Source organism: Schistocerca gregaria, chromosome 6 (genome assembly GCF_023897955.1).
Source record: "Schistocerca gregaria isolate iqSchGreg1 chromosome 6, iqSchGreg1.2, whole genome shotgun sequence".
In the NCBI taxonomy this organism is placed as follows: domain Eukaryota; kingdom Metazoa; phylum Arthropoda; class Insecta; order Orthoptera; family Acrididae; genus Schistocerca; species Schistocerca gregaria.
The window spans coordinates 168,307,986-168,323,972 of NC_064925.1; the positions used below are offsets into that span (position 1 = coordinate 168,307,986).

Genomic DNA, 15,987 nt, shown 5'->3' on the forward strand with positions numbered 1-15,987 from the left:
CCCGCAATGGTACACCTTAGAGTGAACATGTTAGGATTTGGTCAGGGGTGCTTATGTAGAACACATGTAGATTTTCAGTGTGCGGCGGAGTAGGTAAACTATTACTCGTACGCCATATCTCTAAAAGCTGACGCGTTGCCTCACAGCCGGCGTCTGTTTGCGGCGCAGAGAAGCCGTCAGCGGCCGCTTCCTGCCGTCGCGTCGGCAAAGTTGTGCGCGCGACGCGGCGCTGTTAACTGTACCGGCGCGGCGCCGCGCGTGCGCCGTGTTGCCCACCGCTAGGGGCCGGCCGGCGAGCGCGCCTCAGTGTCGGGCGTGCTGGAGCGCGGGTAGGCAACCCGAGCAACGCCTGTGTGTCGCCGGCTGCGCGCTCACCGGCGCTGCGACCGCGTCTTGCGTTTGCGTCTGCCTCAGCAAAGTCCGCCTAAGACCAGATCGTGGCCGCCGCTGACATCATGAGGAGGCGCCTGTTCAGAGGTAAAGCGCTCACTTGTCACACCTCTTTGTCAAAAGCGCTCACACACATTCAGACGGTGAGTTAAAACCGTGCTTTGCGTCAACAAAAAATGTCGCAACTGCTACGTAATCTGAGTGCTTTTAGTGGTGGGTACAGACCAAATAGAGTCTGCAAAGTGTAGATTTACACAAGCGTAGAAACTAAGTCGGTTCAGAAGAGTGCATGCAAGGGAGACACTGATAATTGGTATACCAGTGCAAAACATGTATGCAGATCGAGCAACTTGACTGGGACCATAGAAAAAACACAATTTTGTATTACTTTTCCTACAAGTTCAGTTTTTAAATTAGTATCAGAAAATAGCAACGACATGTCACAGTATTTACCATAGAACTGTTCTGAACTGAAGTACCCCGTTACTTACATTAGCATTCAGATAAGAGTTTGTCTACAACATGATCATGATGCATCTGAAAGGTAGTTGATTATTGATAATAAAAGTGAATATATCTTCACAGGATGAATGGGTGTACTCAGGCACAGGTTTATTTATAGCTGATGTACAGTTTACCGGATTTATAATTCTTAGATTTAGTTCACAAAAGCACAATTAACTGAACGAAAATTGAAGAAATGGGTCAGAATCGATTGACCAGCACCTTACTACTGTATAATTCCATTAGCATCGAGTTGTCTCAAGCACACTAAACATGGAATTAGTGTACTAATGAAATGGGCACTATGAGGCAGATATTACTGCAAGTGGTACAGTTAACTCTACAGTCGAAACACAATACATCTGAACCATTGAAGAACACATTTCGTAAGAGAATATAGTTGAATACAGCTCAGTACATCTTATTGCATCTACATCAACCAGATCAATTAACTTCTGGCCACTTTTCCCATGAAGCGACAAATTTAGGGTGGGGTGCATACAACTGGTCCAGATCATATTTACAATATGATTGAGGTGGGATTTATCCTTGTTAATCAGTATCATTGGAGATAGTAGAAACGACCAAGGTTGACTTCGTTGAAGCACTGTTCTCGATATATCAAAGTGTGAGAAACTCGTCGGAGGTGTGCTTAAGGGATAGGAGCAATAGCGTTTTCAGTATGCAGCTGTAACTCTTCCAGAGAGCGGGAATTCAGTGTACTTGAACTTTCAGTTCTTTCCACAGGTAAAATGCGCAGAAAGAGATATCAAGCGATGAAGTTCACCGGGAGTTATCACAGCCCCAACAGACTGTCCTCTCTTCTCCAGAAACGTGATGCCCTTATGGCAAAGTTGTCAGGGTAGTCTGGCGTTGCTTCGTCATGCAGAAAATACTCATAAAGTCGTTCACTTCTGTGAGATAATCTACATACGGATTAGATAGTTTCTCAACAGTTCAGTGAAGATTCGTTTTACGAAGTGAACACCAGACACTGAGTGCGAAACACCAAATTTGCAATTATAAAACGGCTCTTCCAAGGATTGATATGGATTTTCTGAGTCGCAGAACTCAACAGGCGCACATAATACCACCGAAGTGTGAATCAAAATATCATCGTTTCCATCTTGTTCTGTGATCCATAGTCTCCTGTCCATCAATAAGGGTCACTCCTATATCAGTCTTACAAATATTTACCGGATCATGTTTATTTTACCTAACCTGCATTACATACCGTAACACTGCTAATTGCGTATGTCTGTAAATGACGTTTTTGCGTCTATATTGCTAACTCACCTGATGTGTAACTAAACAACGGTACACGAATGTGTTTCTAAGGTCGAGAAAATTACGACGTTATTCTTTTACAACAAAGTCGTAAGGCAAGTGTAACAACTGAACAGCCCTTGGTAAGACATGCTACAAAGATTCGTGCTGAATCGTACGCTAAATCTACTAACAAGCGAACAACTATTGGTTAGACATGCTGCAAAGATTTGTGCAGAATCGTACACCATGTCGACCTTCCTACCTCAAAGCTCAATTCGTTAAGTGGTAGTATGCTTTTACCGTGTCGGACGAGCTGTGGCAGCCACGTTCAGTTTACAGTAGGGACTAAAATATTTTAATATCAACACGGGATAGCACTTGGGTGCATTAATACATTAACAACAGTGAGCCTAGAACACACGTAATGTACAATTTTGAAGATCAATAGGGTAGTTTTTTCCTCGAGTGTAAATATTTTACCTATTTGGCCACCAAAGTGTTCAAGCACATTCGTGGAACTGACGTATGGGGACTACAGGCAAAAGGTAACGAACAGATCGATTATGAGACATCTGTCAGAGGGTACAACCTTCACGCCTTACATTTCCCACACTAACTATTACAGTTGCGAATGGTGCACGACTGCAAGTTGCTTACGCCGCCTCCCCCCCCCCCCCCCCCCCATTTAAGATAGAACTTCGTTGATTTTCACATCTTGTTTATTATTTGAGAAATAGGAGACAGGCAGGATTATATTGCAGTCTTTTTGTAACTAATTTCCGGAATATTAACAGATAATCTCATTTGCACCGTCTATTAAATGAGTTGCATGACTGTCATCGTGATGGTCATGAGCTTGCTAAGTAAATCTGTTACGAAACACACTGTCCCTCTTGAGATGTTACTTATCTCGCCTATTAACGATCCTAGACAATTGACTATAACAGAGAGCTACGTCTAATCTGATACTATTCTACATAGGCGAATCCGCAATACTTATAAGAATAGTAGACGAAGATAGAAAACGTAAAGGACGTATAAAGGCTACCAGATTTATTAATTAAACATTGGGTAGCCGTGCAAATTTTACTTCTTCACCTTATATTTCGCCCGCGTCTTGCGACTCACCTTGAGGATGTCCTGACAATACGCGGCACAAGTATTTGTTGAAGAAGTAGTATTTGCGCGGCTACATACCCGAAATTTAATGAATTATTTATTGCACTACAAGGAATTAAAAATGTACACTATTAGATTCATTCGTATATCTAATGGAATCCATACTAAGATTTAGGCCGGGATGTCTTGGTTTCATAAAAATACTGACATATCGTGATATTTTCAAACAATATACCACATTTATCATCATGTGATGAAACTTTCATCGATTAGACACGACGTGAACTTCACTTGGAATTAGTTGCTCCTTAGTGCATACGACAAGTCAATTAAGTGATTCGGTTCGTAACTTAAAAGAAAAAAAAAGTGTAAGAAATCTTATGGAACTTAACTGCTAAGGTCATTAGTCCCTAAGCTTACACACTATTTAACCTAAATTATCCTAAGGACAAACACACACACCCATGCCCGAGGGAGGACTCGATCCTCCGCCGGGACCAGCCGCACAGTCCATGACTGCAGCGCCCGAGACCGCTCGGCTAATCCCGCGCGGCCGTTACTTAAAATACGATGCAGAAACTCGGAATGTTAGTTTTAATTTCGCATCAAGCACTCACAAGAGAAACACCGACAAAACGTTTTAAGAAACTGAATGGAGAAAAATGCAGCGCACTCTCTTAGTTACATTCTTTGGTGTCACCATCTACGTTCCACAGTATATCTGCAATCCTGTCGGTAACAATGATGAAATGTTACTATATTCAAGATGTACTACCCATCCGCGTTCGTGTACTCATAAAACACAGTGAACGCTGAAGTCGTTCCACAAATAATTCTGCATAATTTTTATTAAATTAGTCCTCCGTTCTATGACTAGATGTATTATTTTAACATGTTGTTGTTGTTGTTGTGGTCTTCAGCCCTGAGACTGGTTTGATACAGATCTCCATGCTACTCTATCCTGTGCAAGCTTATTCATCTTCCAGTACCTACTGCAACCTACATCCTTCGGAATCTGCTTAGTTTATTCATCTCTTGGTCTCCCTCCACGATTCTTACCCTCCACGCTGCCCCCCAATATTAAATTGATGATTCCTTGATGCATTTTAACATCCAGAACTGTATTCAAAATTTACGTAACTGCGAAACACTAACAACACCAAGAAGAAACCTCGTACACGACAATCATTTTTCTTGGTATACTAGGTATCACATGTTTACCAATTTTTAAAGAAAATTGCAGTCTACATCCCAGTTGTTATGCGGTTTCAATCATATTCAATCTTCGCACTACAATAACCAGTGTGCTGCAATAGTTCAGTGATCATTAAAAGCCTCTCTTTAAATTCTGTTTAGACAGTAAGGTTGTTCTACCATCTTCCGGACGTGCACCCGGGAGAACATTATTTTGTCTTCCTATGTTTTGTGTGATTACCTTACAAATATTGTCAAGGTGGAGCTGATATAATTTAAAACACTTGACTCAGTGGGAAAAAGCCGTGTGCGTCAGAGATAATAATGTCGGTAACAAGAGTGTCAGATAGATAAATGTGCCTAAGAGTAAAATGAAACAATCGCTGGTCATAAAATCCACAGTGACGGAAAAACTACAAGAAACACAATTTTTTTTACGCACTAACGAAAAACCTTAACCGATTGTGTTTATATTTCAAGAATGGGGATCTCTTATTTTTTACTAATCGTGAGGAAATGATTTAGTAATAATGCAGTGATACTTGAAAATGCACATATTTTCAATATTATGTCACGATATATTTCACCTAAAAAATTTCATCTATAGGCCTTCTTTTACAACTAAGAAAACTAACAATGCATACTATCTATTTTATAACAGATTTAATGTGACAATCATAAGATACGTCATATAAAATGTAACATTTTTAGTAATTGCTATAGCGCACAATCAATAACAAATAAAAACTGTATTCATTTGTTAATGAGAATAAAGACGACTTATAGGAAGGGAGACAAAGTATGGATGTTAGCAGCAGTGGACGTAACAGAAGGCATTGTAGAGCGAGAGACGGAGAAACTTGATTGAACTTGGATACGAAGAAAGAAGAAAAAGAACTAACGCGACTGAATGTGAAACGAAAGAAAGAAGTGTAAATGAGATAATATTCCAGCAATTCCTTTATTGTTTCACCGAGACATGATTGCCTTATGCGTCAATTTATCCGAAAAAGTGTGAGGGTGACGCTAAGAAGTTAGTCCGCCTCTTTGTAAAAGAAAGTTTACGGGCATCCAGAAGATTATTTATGGGTCTGTAATTTTATCTATATAGTAATACAGTATGCTATTAAATGAATACCGCGAGAAATACGTGTATGGGCCATCTGCTTGTATAAAAGTGTCGCGTGTCCTAAGGACGTAGAAAAATTTCTTTGTGGTTACTGTGTGAGCCCAAAACTAATTTTTAATACATAGAACACGAACTGCACACTTCAGATGACACTTTATCTGTAATTCGCTTTATGTGAACCAATTTTTAGTGCGATCCCCATGTGGAAATCAAGCATAGAAAAGAATCTTTTGAGGCGTTCTTGTTACATCTGATGGCCGGAGTAATTTTCGTTGATTTGAAAGACAGGATCTGCAAATGAATATATACCAGGTCGCTACTACAAACATAAGAACCACAGATATTATCAAATGGATTAATGGCGGACTCAGTGCCAGTCATTTAATCGACCAAAAATTTCTGAAGATCCATAAAAGGCTCCCATGGCGCAGTACTCTCAACTATCTCTCCTGTGGAAGCGTCCACCCCCTTCGCTTTAGCAAAAAGGAATTACACTTCGTGATTTGACGATACCAAGACGATGACTATGTCCAGTTTTGAACGACTTTTTGGTTTGTATATTTGACAGACAAATTTTGGACATTATTTTCTCCTGTTCGCTTAGACGTGGCAGAAGCGATATGCAGTCGCAGGACTGAGTTACATATAGTATCTCACGGGTAAGTACAGGGACACACTGAGATCTTGGTTTCAGGAATCGTAGTTCGGATTTGTAACATTTAATTTCTTGTCTTGAGCAGAACGCGAGGAAGAGTAAATGTTCTCCATATTCCACAAAGTGAAATGAAATATGTACCACGCATACAAAATTTAGAAACATCCCTCAAAACCTCACATAAACGTGGCGCCGTACGTCTATTAATATGTACGTGTCGAAAAATAACGCAACAACATTCATAATCGGAGAACACTTTCAGAGTATGCTACTGAATCGAATATTAATAGTCGGAGACCTTACATTACCACTGTCTTTGATTCCACGAAAATCCCTTAGTATATTTATTCGCTTCGACCAGTCGTCTCCATAGGATGTCAGAAAGCAGCTGTCTGAGCGTGCCAGACGGTTGTTGCCTAATTACATAGTTGCCACGCAACGTCACCAGAACGCGGAATGAAAATACTTCTCGATTCCACTCCAAAATCAACCAGTTCTTCGTATGTTATATGACGTTCCAAGGCAGAAAGGAGTAGAGAAATGTTTATCACGTACACAATGTTGTCCTCTTCGTCTAATTACAACATGGCGGTCTATGCAGATCAGAAGAATCTGCAGGCGCGTCGAAGATCCACGGTCTGAGATCAGGGATCTACACCCAAGTAAACAGAGATCACTCCTTCCGACTGTTAGAAATCATTTATGGAGCAGAAAGCTTCGTGTGGCAATTGGAACTAATACCACTAATAAAGGTTTTCAACCCGTGGGATTCTACCTACAGGAAATGCTGGAAATTAAAAATTGCGGAAAAGTGGTCTGGAACATGAAGCAAAACATTCCAACAATAAAACATAATAGAATTGGAGCACAAATTGATTGTACTAAGATAATCAACAAGCGTACAATGCAATAGTTTCCTGTAAAACGTGTATACCAAACATCCAAACTATTCCGTTTGTAGTTTCAAATTGCAACCTGCTGAATGTGTGTGTGTGCGTACGTGTGTGTGAGTGTATGTTCTTTTTTCCTCTTAAGTGCATATTACATCTACTTTGCATTCCTGAATGCTCTGGTGATGTATTGGTGAATACACTGCAAGTATGAGTAATTATCTCCCCCGCTTAAACTTTTCCTCGTAAGAAGTTCCTCTTTTTTCACAATGGTCAGTGTCCAGTGCTGCAACGAATACTGGTTAAAATTAATGCTTCGCAGGTATCAGACTACGATAGAGTGAGCAGAGAGAGTGCGCCGTATTACTAAATTCTCAGGTAACAATGATCAGCCACTTTCGAGCATCTTTTTAGAAAAGATAACTCTTAGGCGCTACCCGCGTTTTCTATTTTCCTCGTTGTCATTCTACTATTCAGTTACTACTATATTCAACTAATTTACTGTCCTGGTTCCCATAAATATTTCACCTCTCTACAGGTTTTGCAAGGAGTCACATGCACAAAGAACAATAGCAGTATTAAGGAAAGGCGGAAAACATTAACACACGGCTGGATTGAGAGCCAAACACGTATCTCTGGCTTACTGAATGTCGTTTAAAACCAAAAGCCCAAGAAAACTTTCGCACCTAATTACTGAATGAATCTTCACCCTTAGGAGTTTGTTACATATATTAAAATGAAAAGTGCTTGGAAAAATGGTCACGGAAAAACAGAACGTGTGTTGGCGAATATATAATTCCCTTTAACCAAACTGTTCACGAAATGATGTTCTTTAAATCGCTGATGTAACACATAATTGTTGGAGGCATAGATAGTTTCATTAAGTTAACTGTTCAGATAATGCTTGTTGATGGAATCTCCTTTATGATTTTGGAAAGTATTATGCTCGACACCTATGCCACTTATAAAAGAATTCAAGTCTTGCGTATTCTGGAGTGTATAATTTTAAATAGGTTATATACCGTGGTGAAGTCGGAGTTATTTTCACGGGGTTTCTTGAATCATATTGTTACATTCGTGACATTTGGTATGACAAACTGGTGTGCATTTCTCCCTCCCAGTTTTATAAACCGTAAATGCGAATATCTTTGCTGTTAGCAACTACATAGTTTCATTTGAGTACCTTAATAGTTTCTCATAGCTTTCTGATCAATATCCGATATTGTTAATCGCTGATCCTACACTACTGCACTTTAAATAAGAATACATTTTACTTGCGGAATCTTCGATCTTTAAGATTCTTCATGATCTATTTTATTACGTTATTTAGCCGTAGTTCTAACTACTTCGCTTGATCCAAAGTCGTTTACAAACTTTCTATATCGCGGCTGATAATCAGGTCACAGTAGAGAGGGTTTAAGTAATTAAAGGTGACCAACTTGATTCACACTGTTAGTATACAACTTGCAAGCCGTTATTACCAATCCTTACAGTAACTAGTAGAACCGGAGATGCTTACGTAGACGACACCAGTGAAGTGCCAGCAATGACAAATGAGTCATGATACTGTTAAGAAACTAGAGTCATTGTGGGAGAGCAACGCTACTGTTGACTCATGTTGACATTGACATTGAGTGAGAGCATGGGACAATTTTGACGCCTTTTTCACTTATGCGCCAAGTATCAACGTGTTGACATTGACATTGAGTGAGAGCATGGGACGATTTTAACACCTTTTTCACTTATACGCCAAGTATCAACGTGGCTTGCCGGCTGTTAAAGAGAGAGATTAACTCTTCACCTCTTCCATTTCTGCACACTTATAAATTATCTACTCTTAAAGAAGCCATATGACAGATAGGGACAAATACTACTTGCACTGTTTTTGTCATGCTACTGATAAGATTTACACAGCATGAAGACTAATAGCTACGGAACTTCTATCACATTTACATCAAAGGTGTAGATATAAAATGCACCATCAATAATATTCGGTGATGTAAATTCCATTATAAGTTGTATTATGTATTGCAGGGAATACGAAGATGTAGAATGACATTGGTGGGGTGACGTTAACTTCCACTTAGGAACCGTCTTGCTGCGATAACAGAACAGTGACAAAACTAACTGCTCTGATGTTAGCTGCTGCGTTCATATTGGTACCCGGCCGAAGTGGCCGAGCGGTTCTAGACGCTTCAGTCTGGAACCGCGCTACCGCTACGGTCGCAGGTTCGAATCCTGCCTCGGTCATGGATATGTGTGATGTCCTTAGGTTTAAGTAGTTCTAAGTCCTAGGGGACTGATGACCTCAGATGTTAAGTCCCATACCGCTGAGAGCCATTTTCATATTAGTAGTTATCTGAGTAGGTAACGTAAAATTTCTGTAAGAAAGACATCTTAATTTTTTTATTGATCCAGCCGGTTTGTAGTAACCTATGGAGTCTATGAAGGTTTCCTTTCGCTTCGTAATATAAGTGTCAAGTAAACCGTGCTATGGTGCGGAAAGTTAGGTGCATTCACAGCGATCCCTTTAAATTTTCCGACGGCCTATGTCGCTACTTTTCTTCACAGAAATTCAATGCATCACGTTACATGTTAAAAGTAACTCGCGTTCATTGCGGAAGTACTTTTATATACCACAGAGAACTTACTTTTCGGTTGATTGTAACTCATGCCCCCTGAACTATATTTTCGCGACCTTATTGACATTCCTTAAAGTAAAAAGAAATGACCTGCACTTACAAAAAAAATCACTTTTTAGGATTCCGTACCTCATTCGGCTAGAAACGGAACCCATATAGAATTACTTTCTTCCGTTATCTGCCTTTCTGTCCCTTTTTCGTAGAACCGCTAGATGTCTCAAAACTTACGTCACATACAAATGCTGACGGCCCCTTTTGTTTATACAGAACTGTAGCTTCTAATTAAATGCAGTGAAAAGATACGTTCATTTGTGTAACATATTGCTCTACTCGCAAACGCACACATTAATACCTAGAGGCCAGTTCCCGTTGACCTAAAATCATGAAATTTTAGCAGGGAACAAGGTTTCACAATGCAAATAACGACATTAAAAGTCCGAAAATTGTTAATTGCTAATAATATCACACGAAACAAATCACTTTTGTAATCGAATGGTTCATATGGCTCTGAGCACTATGGAACTTAACCTCTGAGGTCATCAGTCGCCTGGAACTTGGAACTACTTAAACCTAACTAACCTAAGGACATCACACACATCCATGCCCGAGGCAGGATTCGAACCTGCGACGGTAGCGGTCGCGCGGTTCCAGACTGAAGTGCCTAGAACCGCTCGGCCACACTGGCCGGCCTTTTGTAATCCGACTGCCTGTCAGTTCGTACGTTAAAACCCCCTCCCTCCAGGCCCTTCCCCCCTTTTCTCAGGAAAGTGTAGACGTATCAAGTTGAACGTCACATACTGAGATGTCTGGATCCTTGGCGGCATACTAAATGTAAGGTTCTAAGTCAATGCAATCAGAAGATACGACCAGTTTGTCACATAATTCGGCACTTGCAAACTCACTCATCGAAACCTACGGGGTACTTTCCGTTGGCGTAAAATCATCATATTTCGTAAGTACAAAGGCTTAGAAGTGCAAATAAGGTGATAAAATGGTATTTGTTAATTTGTTGTTATATCACACGAAAATTAATTTCCCATTTCTTATTCGACACTTTCTCTGTTCGGCCGTCTGTTAAGACTCCTTTTCCACAGAAGTGAGAAGTTGAAATTTACTTCACATGCTGAAGTCGGCGATTCCTTGGTGGTATACAAAAGTCAAGCTTCTAAGTCAGTGTAATCAAAACATCTGATCATTTACGTCAGGTATTTTGACACTCGCTATCTTGCTCATTAAAAATTATAGGGTGCTTCTCGTTGACCTAGAATCATAAAATTCGCCAATAAACAGGGTTTCACATCGGAAGCAAATTGTCAAGTTTTGAATATATCACACGAATGTCTGTAGTTATTTCTTATCTCACTTAAAATTGAAATATTCTCGAAAGCTTAAAAATTCTCGGGACCAGTATCATGGCAGGATCAATGTCAACAACAAGCCAAAATCAGCGACACACTCGTCTCCCGTGATGTATGAACACTCTATATACACAATTAAGTTCGTACGGAAAACTCAAGAGTGCGAATCCTGCACACACCTGACCAAATTTTACTGTTATTTCAGAATGACTTACACAATAACACGATAGATGGAACGAGGTCGCGAGAAACTAACATCCTTTATCTCGTGTTTTATTTACACCCCCATCTGAACACCATGTCAGCAACGGAAGGCCGTCTAATTTCCCCAGAGACATCGTGGTGATATTGTTCCACTATCGGCTACCAGCGACTGGGTGCGTTGAGTCTCATTTTGGAAGGTTTAAAGTGCTGATGCTGAAATTATAATCTGTAGTTATTACTTCCTAACCACTGCTCTGGTGATGATATCACAACGGCAGAGACTCAGGCAAAACGTTGTTGTCTTGTCGAAAAAGTAAATGAAAAACTTGGTTTAATGACCCGTCGACGTCGACGTTATTACAGTTATGGCGCAGACTCTCATTCGGTAAGAACGACGCCCGCCCCATATCAAAGCAACCATTCTGTCGTTTGCGTTAAGCGATTAATGCCTTAAAATCGTGCAGTTTGCCCGGTCCACCCTTTGAAACGAATCTTATTGATGATAAATTACCAGGGTGAAATTTTCATAGTCGTTCTAATCTACTTCTGTTCCATGCTGAAAATCCTCTCTGTGTATAACCATTTCAAAATATTTCTAGTCATCCCGATTTTATTTTTATAACATGAACCTCCATAGTTCGTTAATTGCAGAACGCTAAAAAGAAAAGTACTTCGTCACTGTAATTAAAATTCTGATAAGGCGTAGATGATGAACATCAATTTCGTTTCAGAAAGCTACCCTGTGATCTGAACCTGCTCCTCACCCATGACGATCTGTGACGCTGTAAGAGCTGAAATAGTTTTTCAGTAGAGCGTTCCCAACAAATAAAAATCTTAATTTGTGCACCATTTTCACTAACCCCGACCGTTGTTAAAAGTCTAGTATTCTTTCACAATTAAGTCTATATTCAAGATTTACTAGATGTCGTCCTTAATCTGGTATTTTTCATAATTTTGTAACTTAAAAAGTTTTAATTTACTTATAAATTTCGTTTAAGAAAGGGATTGAAAAGGTAGGTAGTCCACGATATTGAGCATAGTAGTTCAATTGGACCCAGTTAAAGAGGGCTGTGTTTGAAAGCCTTATGTGGCGATCCTGAGTTAATTTCTTACATCCATACATTGTGTTCACCAGCGATGTTCTGTACAGACAAATTCTTAGGCGCCATCGACATTGAAATAGAAGGGACGTATAAATTTTTTTTTCTCTTCAGGAATGACAGGGTCAAACACTAACCCGATATCCAGTTTGAACTTCTTAGGCAAGTATCCGTTCAGCTCTGTAACAAGCTGAACATTCAAGAAATTAAATGGCCACTCTCATTTGTGTTCATCGGAGTCTGATGTCTGTCTCCAACCACAATGAGGTCTACGTGTATTAGCTTTCGTCTTGGGTAATTGATGCCAGCGTAGATATCAAGCGACTTACCGTGTTTTAGAGGCTTTTCTTTCGTACAGTATGACGTAAAATTTCAGCTGTTTAGCAACAACTTTTTGAGACAGTTTTGGATCAATTTGCATCTTGCAAATCTCCACGAGAATATCTTCTGTAGTTGCACTTTCTGATATAGTAGTTTAATTTTGAAATTATTTGTTTAACAGTCAATTTGTTTTATGTGCCCTAATGAAAACTATGAACGACAGCGACCGACCATGAGGGTATATAATGACGACCGTCAGGTAAATGAGACTACAGGAAGTGGTGTACCTTGTGACGACGTACTCTGTCATTTGATGCTACATTCGACAAATGAAACTTCCTTTAACCTGCGGACAGAAAATCAAGTACGTGAAGACAGACACTGCATATTATCAAATTCTGCTGACATGCCTCAGATATTTTCTGTACGATAAGGTCGTCGACACTAGCGAAATAAACAAATCACCGGAAGCCTTTGCAAATATTTCCAGAAGATCTAATACTTACATTCATATTCATCAATATTAAGACGAGCATCTCACCGTCACACTCACGGGATACTAATAATATTTTCCAAATTGCTTACAGTAATACTAGCGAATTTTGATACAAAATTATAAGAAGAATCTGTGTTTCTTGAAGTTCGGAATGTAACTGGAATGTAACTTAGTGAGAAAAAAGAAGAAGTAAATGATGGTAGTCAAACAAATGACAAGGTTTAATTTTCACATGCGTTCTTTATTTGGTAATAGTCATTGGAAACAAAATACCTATTTCACAGGTAATGTTACACTCGGTGACACATTCTTCTTTTAAATGTGTTGAATTGTTTCATATTTACTTGTTCACTCTATTAACTGTGTATGTTTTAAAGAAAAGTATTGAAAGCGCACAGGCCTGTTAATTCGCAATTCGCTAAAAGGTGAACTTCCGATGTGTTACATGCTACCATTCCTGTAGATTTACACTAAACAATATTCACCTCCTCGAACCTTATAGAACTATAAAGCATTCTTTTCTTTAAGTATCAATACTAATCCGTCGCCGGTCGGAGTGGCCGAGCGGATCTAGGCGCTGCAGTCTGGAACGGCACGACCGCCACGGTTGCACGTTCGACTCCTGCCTCGGGCATGGATGTGTGTGATGTCCTTAGGTTAGTTAGGATTAAGTAGTTCTAAGTTCTAGGGGACTGATGACCACAGCAGTATAGTCCCATATTGCTCACAGCCATTTGAACCATTTTTTGAACTAATCTCTTGCTCCACCATGGATTAATATGGATACAAAAGTGCTTTTAACTACTACATAACAAAATTTTAAAAAAAGTAGTCTAGGAAGTTTGAGGTTCCGGAGAATGTCAGCAACTTCTCTGTATCTCATGATAAGGAATATTCTTACTGTGTGCTGAATCTGAAAGTTTTACACGGGGTGAACATTGATAGAACCGAAAAATGGTGGGGACGGATTGCTGACTGGAAATGGAGAATAAATGGACAAAACGTGTGTCCGGATGTGCATCGTTACGAGAGTAGGTGGAGCTGGCAAATAGAAGATCCTCTGACCATGTGCCCTGTCTGTAACCATCCAGCTTGATGATTCTAGTTCTGGTAAAGTTTCTTCGTAGGTAAAATGGACTGATGACAGAAATCCCGTAAATAAGATGTTCTGGTGCCGTAACCATAGACAAAATCCTTCCCGTAGAAGGCAATGACAGACTACTAAAAAAAATTAAATAAAAGAAAGAAATTCAGTGCTCTCTCTCACTTTCACCACTACCATTACAGCCTTAATTTTGAAGGTTTATATGCAAGTAATACGATATACTTCTATACGTGTCATTGTGTCACGAACATAAGAGCACGTCTCCGCCATCAGGCAGTTTCAAATTCATCTCTGACTAAATATATACGATTCGGTAAATATCTATACACGCCTCTAATGAAGAATATCGTTGATTCTGTTCAAATTATAATGTCTCGTGATTTTATAATAGCGTTTTCGAGACATTATGTCAAGGCATCTTATTTTCGTAACATATTTCCTGTCATACAACGGATCAATGCTACATAATCACAGAAAACATTGTAAGAACTAAATTATGAATTTAGTGAAAAACCTTTACATTAACATCCATTTTTTGTGTAAGGCACGAAGTTGCTTTTTTTTCTTTTTCTTTTTTTTTTTTTTTTTTTTTTTTTTTCTACAATGGCCAGAGAGTATCTACATTTGCATTTAGATATTCGAAGAACATTAGGGCGTGGACTCAGAACAAGATCTGTTCTAATATATCTATAGCACTTGTAGTCATTCAGAGTGCAATGTCGAAGAAGAATCAGTTTTGAAATTAATACTGTGTACTTCTTATGACAGGAAGTGCAAAATGGCTAAGCAGGGATGGCTAGAGGATAAATGTAGGGATATAGAGGAAACGCTAGAGGTAAGGTAGATACTGCCTACAGGAAAGTTAATGGGGACTTTGGACAAAAGAGAACCACTTGTATGAATATCATGAGCTCAGATGGAAAACCAGTACTAAGCAAAGAAGGGAAAGCAGAAAGATGGAAGGAGTATGTAGAGGGTTTATACAAGGGCGATGTACTTGAGGGCAATGATATGGAGATGAAAGAGTACGTAGATGAAGATGAAATGGAAACTATGATACTGCTTGAAGAGTTTGACAGAGCACTGTAAGAACTAAATCGAAACGAGGCCCCGGGAGTAGACAACATTCCACTACAACTGATGATAACCCTGGCAGGGCCAACCATTACAAAGCTCTACCATCTTGTGAGCAAGGTGCATGAGACAGACGAAATAACCTCAGACCATTGTATTCAAACATTATGAATCACCTCGAAGGGAACGATCTATTGACACGTAATCAGCATGGCTTCAGAAAACATCGCTCTTGTGCAACGCAGCTAGCTCTTTATTCGCACGAAGTAATGGCCGCTATCGACAGGGGATCTCAAGTTGATTCCGTATTTCTAGATTTCCGGAAAGCTTTTGACACCGTTCCTCACAAGCGACTTCTAATCAAGCTGCGGAGCTATGGGGTATCGTCTCAGTTGTGCGACTGGATTCGTGATTTCCTGTCAGGAAGGTCGCAGTTCGTAGTAATAGACGGCAAATCATCGAGTAAAACTGAAGTGATATCAGGTGTTCCCCAGGGAAGCGTCCTGGGACCTCTACTGTTCCTGATCTATATAAATG

General features: G+C 39.7%; 1 protein-coding gene across 1 annotated transcript in view; it reads left to right on the forward strand.

Moving 5' to 3' along the window:
- The first annotated feature begins 330 nt into the window (after positions 1–330).
- The window catches only part of LOC126278781 (hemicentin-2-like), a 732,365-nt gene continuing 716,708 nt past the window's right edge, over positions 331–15,987 (forward strand). The window contains exon 1 of the mRNA XM_049979058.1: positions 331–477. Coding sequence (XP_049835015.1) covers positions 456–477 — 22 coding nt within the window. The 5' untranslated portion in view covers positions 331–455. The remainder of the gene's footprint in view (positions 478–15,987) is intronic.